The sequence below is a fragment of the Brienomyrus brachyistius genome, chromosome 16 (assembly GCF_023856365.1).
Source record: "Brienomyrus brachyistius isolate T26 chromosome 16, BBRACH_0.4, whole genome shotgun sequence".
Lineage (NCBI taxonomy): Eukaryota > Metazoa > Chordata > Actinopteri > Osteoglossiformes > Mormyridae > Brienomyrus > Brienomyrus brachyistius.
The window spans coordinates 25,798,718-25,813,795 of NC_064548.1; the positions used below are offsets into that span (position 1 = coordinate 25,798,718).

A 15,078-nucleotide genomic window follows, 5' to 3' on the forward strand; every position below is an offset into this window, starting at 1 on the left:
TCAGCTTCCATTGCCAAAGACCAGGTGCAATACTCAAGTATAGAAGCACAGAAGATGGCAAAAATCCCCAGGTGTCGTTCTTGCCTCGCCCCCAAATATGAAGGATACACAGGCTGCATCATTGGCAAAAAGAAATTTTAAATCCCATGATTCATGGCGCCACAAAGGTTGTTCTTGACTGTCTTGCCAAGACCACAAGTACGATCTCTGCATTCTTGGTATTGAGAAACACCCTGGCTATCCGGCCTTCACATCGCACACACAAACACACTCACACACCATGGGCAGATATCCTCACTGCACGTCTTTGGGCTGCAGAAGGAATCCTGTGCAAAAGCATGAAAACACCAAACACACAGAGGAGGGATTTAAACCCCAAACCCCAGAGTTACAGTATGAGGCAACAGTGACACTGAGAACTTCCACACAAGTCTGCAGGCTTCATGCCACTCGCAGTATACAATCTTGTCTTTAATGGTGAGTATATGTATATTCAAATATTCGTTTAAAGGAATGGGGAGAAAAAGATGCAAGTAACAGCTATCAGAGGGCTGCAAGTTCCTGCAAGCAACAGCAATCAGAGGGTGGCAAGTTCCCGTAAACAGCAGCTACTACAGGGGGGCGAGTTCCCGCAAGCAACAGCTATTAGAGGGCGGCGAGTTCCTGCGAGCAACAGCTATGAGAGGGCGGCGAGTTCCTGTTAGCAGCAGCTATCAGAGGGCGGCGAGTTCCCGCAAGCAACAGCTATCAGAGGGTGGCGAGTTCCCGCAAGCAACAGCTATCAGAGGACGGCGAGTTCCTGCAAGCAGCAGCTATCAGAGGGTGGCGAGTTCCCGCAAACAGCGGCTATCAGAGGGAGGCGAGTTCCTGCAAGCAGCGGCTATCAGAGGGAGGCGAGTTCCCACAAGCAACAGCTATCAGAGGGCGGCGAGTTCCCACAAGCAACAGCTATCAGAGGGCGGCGAGTTCCCGTAAGCAACAGCTATCAGAGGGCGGCGAGTTCCCACAAGCAACAGCTATCAGAGGGCGGCGAGTTCCCGTAAGCAACAGCTATCAGAGGGCGGCGAGTTCCCGTAAGCAACAGCTATCAGAGGGCGGCGAGTTCCTGCAAGCAGCGGCTATCAGAGGGAGGCGAGTTCCCACAAGCAACGGCTATCAGAGGATGGCGAGTTCCCACAAGCAACGGCTATCAGAGGATGGCGAGTTCCTGCAAGCAGCGGCTATCAGAGGGAGGCGAGTTCCCACAAGCAGCAGCTATCAGAGGACGGCGAGTTCCTGCAAGCAGCGGCTATCAGAGGGAGGCGAGTTCCTGCAAGCAGCGGCTATCAGAGGGTGGCGAGTTCCTGCAAGCAGCGGCTATCAGAGGGTGGCGAGTTCCTGCAAGCAGCGGCTATCAGAGGGTGGCGAGTTCCTTCAAGCAACAGCTATCAGAGGGCGGCGAGTTCCCACAAGCAACAGCTATCAGAGGGCGGCGAGTTCCCACAAGCAACAGCTATCAGAGGGCGGCGAGTTCCCGTAAGCAACAGCTATCAGAGGGCGGCAAGTTCCCGTAAGCAACAGCTATCAGAGGGCGGCGAGTTCCCGTAAGCAACAGCTATCAGAGGGCGGCCTTCCCCAGAGCAGCATTTCACTGACTGAAGGCACAGCACAGCAGTGTTAGGAAAACACCTGCTCCGCTGCAGGATCAGTAGCAGCGGCTATCAGAGGGCTGCAAGTTCCTGCAAGCAACAGCAATCAGAGGGCGGCGAGTTCCCGTAAGCAACAGCTATCAGAGGGCGGCGAGTTCCCACAAGCAACAGCTATCAGAGGGCGGCGAGTTCCCGTAAGCAACAGCTATCAGAGGGCGGCGAGTTCCTTATTAATTAATTATTATTAATTATTATTTTATGCATAGCTATTAAACATGCACTTTTCCTGCTGACCAAGTACTGCAGGATGAGATTGGCATTAAAGAGGGGAAAAGACACATGACCGAAATGGAGCAAACAGCAAGTCCTTTTCAATTAAGAAAAAGAAATTCCTTAGTTCGCAGTTTAATGAAATGCTACATCTAATTTATTTAAGTAGCAAATTGTAATTAACTAGCAAATTGTGAAGTCTGCATGTCTGCTAATTCTGCAGTCGTAATGAATGCTTAGTAGATTTCAATTAAATAAAAAAAAAAACTAATTATATTTCACCAATCAGCGATGTTTTTCACATAAAATAACTGGACAAGGCTATCACCGTATATCACCAGATTTTAGTGTGAGGGTGTTTCGTTAACTCTACATGCAAACAGTTCTGCGTATTCAGAACACTGATATGGGGAGAATGCCCCCCCCCACTAACAAATACTGGGGTCCAATACATGACCAGTGGAACAGGAGACTCACTGGAATCTTGGAAGTAGATGTCATTGCCGTTATATGCATTCTTCAGCTTGTTGGTCATCACTCGCAGAGCCATGATCTGCTGGCGGATGAAAGTGTCCGGCCGTGTGATGTCCACCTCCACCTCGGGGTTGTTTATCTGGTTGGTCAAACCATCTTTGGACACCTCGGGGAAATACCTGCGGGCGGCAGCAGTCCGGGTGCTCATTGGGAGGGACAGCTATGGTCACATGACTGATCGTCATAAAACAGAGTCGGCCTATAAACCTAAAACTTGATGGTCGTAAGTTGGGTTCCGCCGCAGCGTCCATGCTTGCCGCTAACTGTACGATGAGAAACAGGTACAACAAAGATTGCTGTGAAACTGCCCAGCTCTGCCAAGAAATGAACTTGACAGTTGAAGGTAATGAAACGATAATGGAAACGGTTTCTTCCGCTCAGACCAAATAAGTACTTCAGTGAACACACACAGCTGATGGTCCAGGTTATTAAACATCACAGATTTACGTATGGCAAGGCAAACAACAATTCATTAAGCCGTTAGCGAAACAATTCATGAAGAACATCTGAAAAACTTGCCTATCTGCTCCCAATAGGTACAAAGTCACTCTTGGTAATAAAACCCGACAGACTCAATAAAACGTAAGGTGCTCTCCCGCGCGCCAGATTTGTTGGGGGAAGTCTCCCAAAAAGTCACCTAGTTCTGGGGAGAGAAAGGATCAAGTGAGCTCATCCCGAGGTGCCCTTAGGGGTGGAATTTACTGCAGCAGTGTTCTGGGCACTTAAATCAAATTCTGGGCACTATTAGAGAAAAGTGACAAAAGGGGTGTCACTCTACTGTATAGCTAAGTACTTACTGTTAAAATCAGACTTTATAATTACTTTGGAATACTTTTGGGTTTAAGAAGGTCAGCAAGCCAGATATCGCACCTTCCCGGAAGTTCCGGGAGAATCCCACAAACTGACAGCAGCTCCTTGACACCAACAAACGATGTGCATCACAGATCCACAGAGAGTTTTATAAAGAAAATGTTCATAAGAGGGGCAGCCCCCCCCCCCCCCAATCTTACCGACAGCACCTCTCCTCCAGGGTCTCCCCAGGATCTATACACCCAAGGTGAGATGTCTGACAGCTACTAATTCAATGCACTCATTCAATACGCAAATGCAATAGATTAAATGTCGTCATTTGTTATGTGAGAATTTGCTCAATAATTGAACAATTACTGCTATTATTATTTAAAAAGGCCACTGCAGTGTGACACGTGTCCAGTGCACCCATCCATTTGACGTGGCTTGAATCGGCTGTTTATATTACCCTACATAAGAGAACACTGTGACAGAATCCAGGTCTACCTTAAATTAATTCTCAATTTCACACCTCAAGGCGGTATAACATACCAAATGCTTATTTTTCACACCAAACTGAAGGAACTTAAGCTAACATGGCGCAGATGAAGCAGTCTTTTATTACACCATCTGCTGATATTAAAACTGCATGAAGGGTTATACTATGGGGAACAATATCATTCTTACAATGGTTTCTGGTTCATAACTAACGCTGGGGAGGAAGACCCAGAAGCGAGGGCCATCTTCTGCGCCACACGTAAACGAATTGCACTTTTCCCTGACAGAAAGTGATCTCCATGGGGGAGTAAGTGGGTCCCCATGCAGGCCCCCACGCTGGGCCCTGGGTGCGGCTTATCGCGGGGATGTCGCACCCAGAACTGTATACTATAGTCTGACTGGATTCCAAAACATTAAATGATCAGGTTCCCTGATAGCGCACAGGGTGACCTAATACACACATGATGCAAACTGTGCATTAATAAACATTCACTGATGGATGTTTAAAAACAGGATACTGAGAGACTGTGCTTAGCTTATTTAAAAAAATGACCGACTATAAACCTGAATCTGCCCGTATGGAAAAACAATGTAATACCTCCCTGACTTGTTACTTCATAGCTCTGGATACTGAATTGAAATGTATTTAAAAACAACATGTAGCAGATGACAAACCTGACTGTGTAACAATGAAAAATGCAGCAAACACGCACAATGTACCAGTTAACAGAATGCATCTGCTTGCTTGAAAAGAAATTCAATGACTCCACGGAGATTTGGATGATATCTTTATCTTGCTTCTAAATAAGCAGAGTTCTAAATATTTTTCCTCCAAAAGACGGAATAATGGATTTGGAAATTTAATCAGTGTAATTTGCCTGTCCCTTATGGATTGCAACCGCATTTAAACTCGTTTGCCCAATATTTTCCACTGCTAATGCAATTAGCCCCAGTCTGCAATGTCTCTTAAAAAAATAGAAGGAAAAAAAAATCAAATAAACAGCAAACTTCCTCTCTGGGGATGAAAGACCTATATTTAGTTCAGTGCAACTATATGCTTGAGAGGAGGAACAAGGAAATGTTGGGAATTTTGTTTTCCTTTGCGATGCTGCAGTTTTGTGTTTCTGCAAGTTCCCCTTTACGCAGTGCCATGAGTCGGGGTTGTGGGAGACCCCATGGCCCGTAGCAGCCTTACCTGCCCTTCGTGTGCCCATTCCAGCACTGGTCGTCATCGGCCACGCCAGCTGTCACTCCCGCCTCCTTGCAGATGCCATCAGGCAAGGTGGACCAGAACTTCTTGGACTCCTTCAGCTTCTCCTTAACGTCAGTCACCTGTGAAGACGCGCGACATCGGGATGCTTACAACGGGAGGCCGTGGAATTGTTATAATGCTGGAAAGGAATTTTAAAAATGGTTTTCATATGCACTTTGATCATCACAGTATGGGGACCAACGCGTAAGGGGACCCAATGTAACGGCTACAGACTTCTCCTGACGGGGGCCCGCGGTGAAGGAGCCCCGGACGCTAAACGCGGCGTTAGCCAGCAGAGTTTGCGCTTTTTTATTAGCAATTAGCATTTGCCTGCAGCTGCTGACATTGTGGCCGCGGGAACGATCAGATTCCCACTCATGAATATTGTATTAACATCTAGCTAAGCAGGATATCATTACTCAAGTGTGGAGACAAGGACGACCCTAAGAACGGCGCTGTTTTCTGTCCCTTAAGAGGAAGCGCTGACACTTTTTAAAAACGAATCTATTATTTACCACACAGCTTACTAATTTACCATCACTACCGCTACGCTGTTTCACTTTGTAAATTTTATTCACTAATTTCCGTGTCTACCGCATGCATTTTGCCGCCCTCTTGTGTCGTTATTTTGACTTTATTTAATGACTTCAATTAATCGACACATCTAGATGATATTTTTATTTATCGCGTTAACAGACGTGCTTTGATATTGACAAAAAGTATTCATGCAAATTACGTAATGAAACACTAAATAAAGCAATGAATACTGCCGAGGACTTAAGATGCTCTCAAGAAGGTGCTTGACAGTCTGAGGAACGACCCTTATATTCCGAAGATGAAAAGAGCCGATTCTGAAAGATTATCTCTACATTAATGTCCGGGAAGATTAACGGCACTAGCAATGCAATATCCCGCGATGTGATTCTCGGATCACATGGCGCTTATTCACATCCCTTTAATCTGATAAGGAAGTTCGTGCCCGATAAAACCGTTTTGCGGACACAAGTTGTCACATTGCAGGCGAAAGCCGTGTTTGTTTATCATTGGATTTCACAGCAGTGCTAATTGATATTAATCAAGTGCAGAACAGAGCCGATGGTTATCAGTGCTGCGGCGGCCAGGGAGCTCCCTGCGTGGCGATCCGTTACACGGCCGATCGGGCTGTCAGATTAGAGGCTGCCGACTGTCTCCGGGCTCCAGACGCGCTGACGGACAGTGCAGACGCCGCGCTGCCTTCGGAGGCTGCCAGACTGGGCGGCCCGGGGCCGAACTAGCGCCGTAGCGACACACCGCGACCCCAGCGCCGCCTGATTACCGCAAGCGGCGGCGGCGGCCATTGAATACAACAATATGCGTGAAATGCCAGACTGAGCCCAGGGACGGAGATCGCGGCAGTAGCTGGACTTCAAGCAGCCGTCTATGGGGTAGAAATGGGGGGGATTAAGAACATAATAACAATGAGAGTGAAGTCACTCTCAAAAGTGGACCTCGAATGGGTGTAAAACAGCAAGGGAACCACAATTCAGACCAGGAGGATTAAAACATGGGCGGTTTTCTGTGTATCTCGCTGCATTTAAAACCGAATATTTTAAGTAAAGCGTAAAGGTTTGTGGTGCTGTGTGTGATTGGTACTGCATGAATGGTGATCCACAGAATGTCCTTTGCTTGAGCTTTTTCATTCCATGAGTGTGATGCAGTAAATCCCATCACAGACACCTCAGCTCACAGGATCCCAGAATCACTGACCTCCACGTGGATAGAGCAGGTTCAGGGTGTGTGTGTGTGTGTGTGTGTGTGTGTGTGTATCCACCCCCAACCATAACCCTAAACCCTACAAAATACTCGGTGGCATCCAAGTTAATCATGTCATAACTTTTTTTTTTTTTTTTCAAAGGTAAGGAAACGGTCTTTTCACTTTCTACGGTCTTTTATTATGACCCTGGTATAACGCTTGATTGGGGCCGTGTGCTCGCGGAGACCAAGATTAGTAAGGAGAACAAACAAGGACTTTAAGCCTCTGATCCAGCATGCATATGGACAGATGGAGCTGCATCCATGTGTTTTATATACAGGCGTTGCAAGCAGAATAACAAGATAACATCCATTTGTTTTCTATAATCGCACTTGCACGAGATCTGCTTGAACATGTTAAGAACATGCAACATCCGTATTCCCTAGAGGAATAACGGTACAGTGCTAGACACTGAATTACTGTTCCACTCAATACCATAATAGTCGTTTTAAAAATTCTTTATTTTATGTTTAATTAATGACCTGACTTAAAAATTTGTGCAAGCATTTCACTTTCTACGGCCAATAGATGGCACTACACCACTACGAGAATACTGTCATGAGGCATAGAGAGGAGAAACGATGGTAAAAAAAAAAGCACAAAGCGAGGAAGGATGATAGGAAAAGAAAAGAAAGTGATAGAAAGATAATAGACAAGAGAGGGGAGGAGATCAGGATAGAAAAAGAGATAGATGGAGAAAAAATGAATAGAAGAGAGGGAAGGATGGGAGAGCTGGGAAATAAAGGCACAAAACAGAAAATGATAAAGGAGAGTGTGAGCAAAGAGAGAAAAGTGCAGGAGACATACTGTCATGCATAGAGAAGCCGGTAGTTCATGTCTTACTATCAGAAACTGCAAGCAATTAACATTAAAATTTTAAAAGGAGGCTTTGCAGCAGGTGTGCTTGAATGGAGGAAGACGCCATGGGTCCGTCAAGCTACACAGGGCCCGGCATTAACCCGGGGTCTGCCCTGACCGCCGCTGGGGTCATTCCGTGCCGAGAAGAAAGTTCACTGGAGTTAGCAAACATAGCGGAATACTAGGGACCCAAATTTACGAATCAAACCAGAAAAGCAGCAGTATGGATGCAATCCACAGTACGGTTTTAATCAGCTGTGGCAATAACAACCATTAAAATGTCATAATCTCATGGAAGCTTCCAGAGAACATTAAATGGTTTTACAAGAATGGGGTGACTTCACTGGATTGTCAGGAATTCCCCAAAGACCAACAATAAAGTGGAACACTGCGGCATTTATTCATTTGAAGGGTCTGATGATGAAAAGAGGCAGATTAAATTTCAATCAAAGCCAAGTCTGAGGCTGCGTTTGAGGCTGCGCAAGTTAAACAAAAAATGTTTAAATGCATGGAATGAATGAATAAGGGTGTTTCGCTTTTTTGCAATTAGGTTAAGCTCAGGTCAGAGCGGCTCGAGGCCAACTAATGAAAGACTTTGTGGTTTGGTACCACGAATCGGTGATGCAAGTTTCCATTTCAATACAATAATAACAGTAATTTCATAATCTCGTCCATTACTCTTCAGCGTTAATGCTTGGCGAAGGGTACCGTGGCTCGAGAAGTGATATTAGCACTTAACTAAAGAGCTATCTGCCTATAGACTTCCTCTTCCCTAGAGCCTCAAACTACAAAGCACTTCCGACCCTCGATCCAGTGCAAACCCACATCACGCTAGGTCCCTTATACGCTGTTTAATACACCGGCCCATTATGTGCTCTACCACATGACATTTCTTTAAAGAGTGGATGTTGTTTTTGTGTATGGATTTGGTAAGTCCCCCTACTTACAGCTCAGCTGTGATTACTGTAAGACACTAACGGCTAATAACGTCAAAAGTAATTATAAATAAAAATTAAAAAGAGGCCACAGGCTAATCCTTTAATAAGAGGGATGTTACAGCGAGGCGTACATTGTGCGCCACTGAAGAAAAGTGGCATAAACTCAAGCACTTAAACAGTAGGTCTAATATATCTTCTCTCAGGCCACTGCAGTGGCTGCAGTGATGACTGCAGTGTGTGCACCGAGGGTGGGCTGGGGGTGGGGTGGAGAGGGGGCAAGGATACCTGTGGGAAACCTTGAGGTCTGTCTAATTGCAGTCAGATGCAATGGTGTGAAACACTCTTGTAGTAAACATCATTAAGAAGGAACCATAAATATTGGATGAGCTTCTTGGATAGAAAATCCTGCATGGTCTGTGTAGTGCCTGTATATTTTTGTTTTAGCTGGTGCCAGGAGTTCATCGTTGACTATTATCACAGTTTTTTACAACTGAATGGTGTTTCAGGTCATTTGTGATCTTTACATGTGATATTGGCAACTCCTTAACTTTCACTTTGCCGAAAGTGTACTGTGACCTCCGACGGCCAAATGCACTCTTTGAACATACTGATGAAATTACAGATACACCAAAGGAACACACTGCAAAAAGCACACATTCATATATGAGACACGTAAACATTTTGGCGTCGTACAACATTCCCACAAACTTTCCAGCCTCGTTGTTCATTGGGACCAGAAAATGTTTCACTTTACTGAAAGTGTACTGTGACTAATCAATGGCCAAAGGCAATCTATGAACATACTGACAAAATTCATTAGGCCAGGAAAATGTTATGTACGGGATTTCATTGTTGTGGGTGGTAGCTGTGAATACCTGTGGAGTTGGGGGGTCACATACCCCAGGATAGGAGTTGATGGCAAGTGGAATAAAGTTGACAAGAGCGTAGAACTTGGTGTGAGCTCTATTCATCATGCAGGAGTCATAAACACAGTCTATGTCATTGAGAAGACTTGTGGATGCAACATAAAATTAGTAGGTCACAAAAAAAAAATCAAGAAATATTTGCAAGGACTAGAGTTGGCCAAGAAGTATTTCAGGAAGGAAATATAATGAACATCACAGACAGTGTGATAGACACTTCAACCATACCCCTGAGAGAGCAGACTCAAGAAGCTGATGAAAGCAGGAAAGAGACACAAGCAATCTATTTCCAGAGTCATGTCTGCTGGTTTCCACAATGAAAGAGGCCGCTGTTTGATGCACTGTGTGTATGTTCCGGGTGTCAGGACCTAGGAGGTTGTCTGGCATGGGTCGTGATTTCTGTAATGAAGCAACGGGTATCAGATGGACCACAGGGGCGGACTGTGTCCCAGGTGATGCAACAAGGGGCTCCTTGGTGACCATAACGCTTGAAGGCCTGAAGCAACATCTGCAGCGAATCCAAAATGGCCCAGTACAATTCAGATGCCATTTCAGTAGCTATCAAATCAGCTTTTATGAAGATGACAGTTTATTTATTTTTTTTGACACTCCTTTCAAAAGTCTGCCTCGTTCCCTGCAGGTAATAATAGATGTATGATGACTGAGACTGAGACTCCGAAAGCGCAATGTGTTGGCCTTGTTAGCAAGGAAGTGTGAGCAGCTATGGAGGTTCACACCACAAATAAACCCTTATTTTATTGGTACAAGAAGCCTTTTGGGTATGAACTTTAAAAGAGCGTCACACCATCACAATTAAATTCCGGATCATCTTTATAGCAAAAATTATAAGGGCACTTTGACATACATCCTGGCACATCCTCACTTATTCCAAAAAGCACAAACAAACACAGATTCCTCATTCATCAGTTTACCTTTTTATCTTTGCCCACCAAAGTGAGCGGCTGCCATGTTTGAAGAAGCGTAACTAAATCTAATCATCTTCATCAAACACACAGCGTGTTGTTCGCTGGAGATTTTGCATATGACGTTATTTTATTAACATAATGCCCTCTGTGATGTATAACCAAAATATCCATCTTTTTCTTTAAAAAGCATAAATCAAAAAAGCACAATATGAAACAGCATACAACCCTAAACAGATCCTTGTGCTAAAACGAGGGAATATGACGGTTGTTACGTGGGATAATCCTGCATTACGCACACAGCTGCGAACTGCAGCCATCCTCTGTTAAATGCATCGAGCTGCTTCACCTGTGGTCGTGATCCAGTACACATGTACGCAGGTTGCCTCTTAATTAGCATAGTTTCACTGCTTTTGGGAATTCTCACTGCATCGTTTGCATGCTTTTTTTTTTTTTAAACCACACAGCCTTCTTCACAGAAGGTTATTTTAAAAGCAGACTGGTTCACTTTCTGTGGACTGTTAATGGTTAGTTCCGTGGCGTTGGGGCTGCTTTAAGGGCCCCCACCGTCACTCGCATTCAGGGCAATCTCTCCTTACTCGCTGTCCGTTTATCTCTGCCGTGGCTGGGCCTGGTTCTATTTGTCTGCCGCACGTCTCTTTTAATTTTATTCAGAGCAGATTTATTTCCTTGCTTCCCAGTGGCCTCATTTTTGTTCTCTCCGATTGTCTTGACTGTTTGGGACCTCCAGCAGCTACCATGGGGCTGTCACCGTGGGGACTGGGAGCTCCTTTTGTAGATGAGCGTCTCGGGCAGCAGCTCCATGATGCACTGGGAGCTCTGTGGCCCGGGGAGAGCTCCGAGCACGGGCACGGCACGTGGCTATGCCATCACCTCCAGGGGCTTACCAACAGGCTTGCCGAGGCCCATTTAAATGCTGGCTTCCCGGTGTAACCATGTCACCTACAATGCATCAATGAAGTTTGTCTCGTTCCCTATATTTGCTCCAGGGTTACCCGTCCAGAACGGCATCAGTGTTCACGAGCGCCAGCAAAGCCAGTATTCCCCGTCCACGGGCCTCTCCGGCGAGCTCATCCTGGCCGCCCCACTGCCTTCGCCACTCTCCTGAGGATGTGGCGGGGGACGTGAAATATGGGCTAGCAGATCGAGGGCAGCAGGTACTATAGGGTTAAGGACATGGACTTGCATTCAGATTCAAATTCTGGTTTTAAAATAACCATAAAAGACAGTCTATGATGATGCTGTGGTTCTTGCTCTGTGCGGGTCTCCCTGATACCTGGTGCTGGATATGTGTTGAGAAGGTTTAGAAGATGGATTTTGGAACAAATCTACTGCAGCTATAGTCCTATAGAAGTATCCTGGATGGCCAACAGGAACACTGCATTGTACCTTTATGTCATTTTCAAGGGTTGGTAATGATTAATGCATTTTAGTCACTTAACTTAAATTTTGGTGCATTTTAGTATTCCAGAATTTCACTTGGTGAGGTTACTCATGAATTACCAAGGCGCCAGGATAATATTCATATTTTCCCTTTCTGCACATTTTACTTGACTTGATTTTGTGACATATTGCTCTGTAAGAAACCTCTGGTACGCTTATGTGCTTTATACAGAAATTAATGAAAAATAAATGGAATGACTCATTGAATAACAAGTAGTTACTGTACCGTTCCACAACCTTATGGGAGAGAGCTTCTGTCAGGGAAATTGCTATTTGTAAATTTAGTTGTATGACCTGCCAAACTGGAACAAACTGACTCTTATCTTGCAGATTCTACTCCATCCATTTCCCAAACACATCTACGTGGGGAGGGGGGGCATGGCTAGTGAGTTAGGACCGTACCCGTGATTGAAAGCTTGCCGGTTCAAATCCCCTGGTCAGCAGACTGAGTTCACTGTTGGGCCCCTGAGCGAGGCCCTTAACCTCAGTTGCTCCTGGCACCGGTTGCCCCTGCATTCTCAAATATACATCGATTTGTATAAAAGCATCTGATAAATAAATACAAGTAAATGCTTATCTGTTACTGGATAGCAGTGAAGCAGCAGCCTATTCCACAAACCACAAGACACAAGGCAGAATATAGCCTGTAGATGATGCCAGTCCACCACAGGACACCTGCGTATGAAGGTCAGTGTAATTTCCCTTATTTAAATGCTATTTCCTAACTGGTAACTGTTTTATATACTGAACAGGAACATATGATTAAAACACAAACTCTTTCATCTACAACTTGGTTGACCTTGAATAAAAATAGCAGGCCAAGACCTTGAAACGCAGTGAAATAGCATGAACAGAGCAAAAGAAACTTTACCAACTTGGCGTCCTCACTGCAGCAGCACTGGATCCCACACGAAAACTGTCAGCCTTTATATCACTGTTTGCTGGCATCGTCACAAAGCTCTGAGCCCCACCTACCTGATGCTGCTGAGCAGAGTTCCAGGAGATCTGTGGGGCTTTGAGAAGCAGGAGCTTCTGCGTGGCTCCACCGAGTCAAAGACTCAACAGGCTGAGTCACTGTTTTTTGGACAGGAGTCGCATTGTTGCTAAAAGTTTAAAAGCTGAAAGACCCTAAAGTGAATATTTTTCCTCACCCAGTCCAGATCCCAGAGAAGGTAGGCAGAGAAACGTACATTCATTTAAAATGAAAACCACTGTTTTCTGAAGTGGTGCTGCCTTGATGCAGCACTGCGGTAACACGCATGCCCAAGGAGTGTCATACCTAAACAGAAGAAACCTCCGTGAGCTGGTACCGACGAAAGCTACGTACCTCACCTTCTATAAACATGCCTGTCAGGCACTTAAACGGGAATAAATGAAAACACACGGCGAAGCAGGCCGTAAGTGTCCTCAGGCGCTGTTCAGAAACAGTCCACTAGATAGATCGGCATGTTAAACAAAAATGGCAGTGTCATTCAATCCTTATCAGATTAGTCCTGACTTTTTAACACGCAGGCCATTTTGGGTAATCTTTACTTATGAAAAACCAGAGTCTAAGAGAACTTAATTTAAAACCAGAAAACGATGACATAGTTAGCAATACCTGTAGCAACAGACACACCCATCCTCCATAACTACCACGGAAACATCCCAAAACTCAGGTCTGGTCACGTTGTTCCTTCCTCTTCCCTAAATCATATATCCATTCCTTATGGGAAACATGTTGTGACAAACACAACACAAACACAAATACTGTCTTTTGTATTTTTCTTTGAACGGAACTCATATGAGTTTGGCCAGCTGTTACACAGGACTGCAACAAGAATGTTTAAATCCGAGTCAGCCCTGTGTGGCATGTATCTTCTATGTTCCAATCTGAAATCGAAGCGATCCTAACTCGTGAAATGCAGGACAGCTTCCCAGAAAAGCAGCAGAAGACAATGAGAACCACAGGAAGCTGAACCTGACATTTCGAGTCAAACTCCACTGCATGAGTGTCCCGAAGCAGTGGTAAGACCTTCAACCTTTCACTGATTCACTTGGATTTTAAAGGAACGTTATTCACTGGATGGCTTCCCTGTAGCAGTCTCCACCACAAAATCTATAGACTCGTGTATGAAATACAATTCACGTTACAAAATCCATCCATCTTACGTGACCACTTCCCCCGTGCAGGGAAAGAGAGAGAGAGCCCACAGACTATTCGGGGAAGCACAGGATATGTGGCAGGAGACACACATACACATCAGGGACACACCAATTCACCTAACTGCATGCTTTTGCTCTGTGTTAGGAAACGGAACTGCACGGTGAAATCAGCTCTACAAACACAGAACCAATGGATTGTGGGCTTTGGACTGTCAGCCCTGGAAATGTGAGACTGCAAGTACAGCCGCGGGGCCACTGCAGTGCAGTCTGACGGGATGTTCCCATCTCTTCCGCTTGACCTCAGGATGGAAGGAAAAGGTTAATTTCTCCCTCAGGTTTCCGCCACACCGAAACGGGATTTACAGGAACGCAGGAACACAAAAGCTCAGCGAGCGTGCAGCTCCATCTTCAAAAGGCCTGTCTCTCATAGCGGCCAGCTGCCCACACAGAAGAGGGCATTAATACATTACGCTTTATTTGGATTATTTTCCCTCTTTTTTTTTCTCTAAAATCACAGCAGCACCAGCATATTCACACATCAGACTCTCACGCTTTATTTCTTTGTAGGTAAATATGCTAACGGATGATTTAAGAACCATTTCCAAGGATTCTGCCTTGGCACCATATTTCTCTACCTAAAAAAAAAATATTCATCTAATTAATACCGAAAGCTCTTCAACTGCGGGCTTATTACTCTTCCTATTTCAGTCCTCATTAAAAAAGCCAATGGACTTTACGTTACAACCACTAACAGTCATAGTGGACTAAGGAATGGAGCCAGCCAATGGTGAGTGAGAGATATTGACGTAAGAGACATCAAAGCATGACATCAATGTAATGCGACACCTGGGCTTCAGCTTGCTACAGTTAAGTGACTAATTAAGTACTTAATAGGGTGTTGGACACATACTTCTTCTGCTGTTGAATGTATTACAGCAAAATGCCGCTGTTATACTGGAGGAGTGAGATTTACAGACTATAAACTCTGTCCTCCTGCTGGCTGAGGCTCTAAAAACCACCTTTCCGTTTTAAACGGACTCCGAAAGCGACCGTAGTCTAGATAT

General features: G+C 45.1%; 1 protein-coding gene across 1 annotated transcript in view; it reads right to left on the reverse strand.

The window, feature by feature from the left end:
* LOC125709706 (glypican-6-like) overlaps window positions 1–15,078 on the reverse strand; it is a 184,929-nt gene that overhangs the window by 6,459 nt on the left and 163,392 nt on the right. Inside the window, 2 exon segments of the mRNA XM_048978401.1 lie at window positions 2,376–2,551; window positions 4,915–5,051. Of these exon segments, the coding sequence (XP_048834358.1) occupies window positions 2,376–2,551; window positions 4,915–5,051 (313 nt within the window).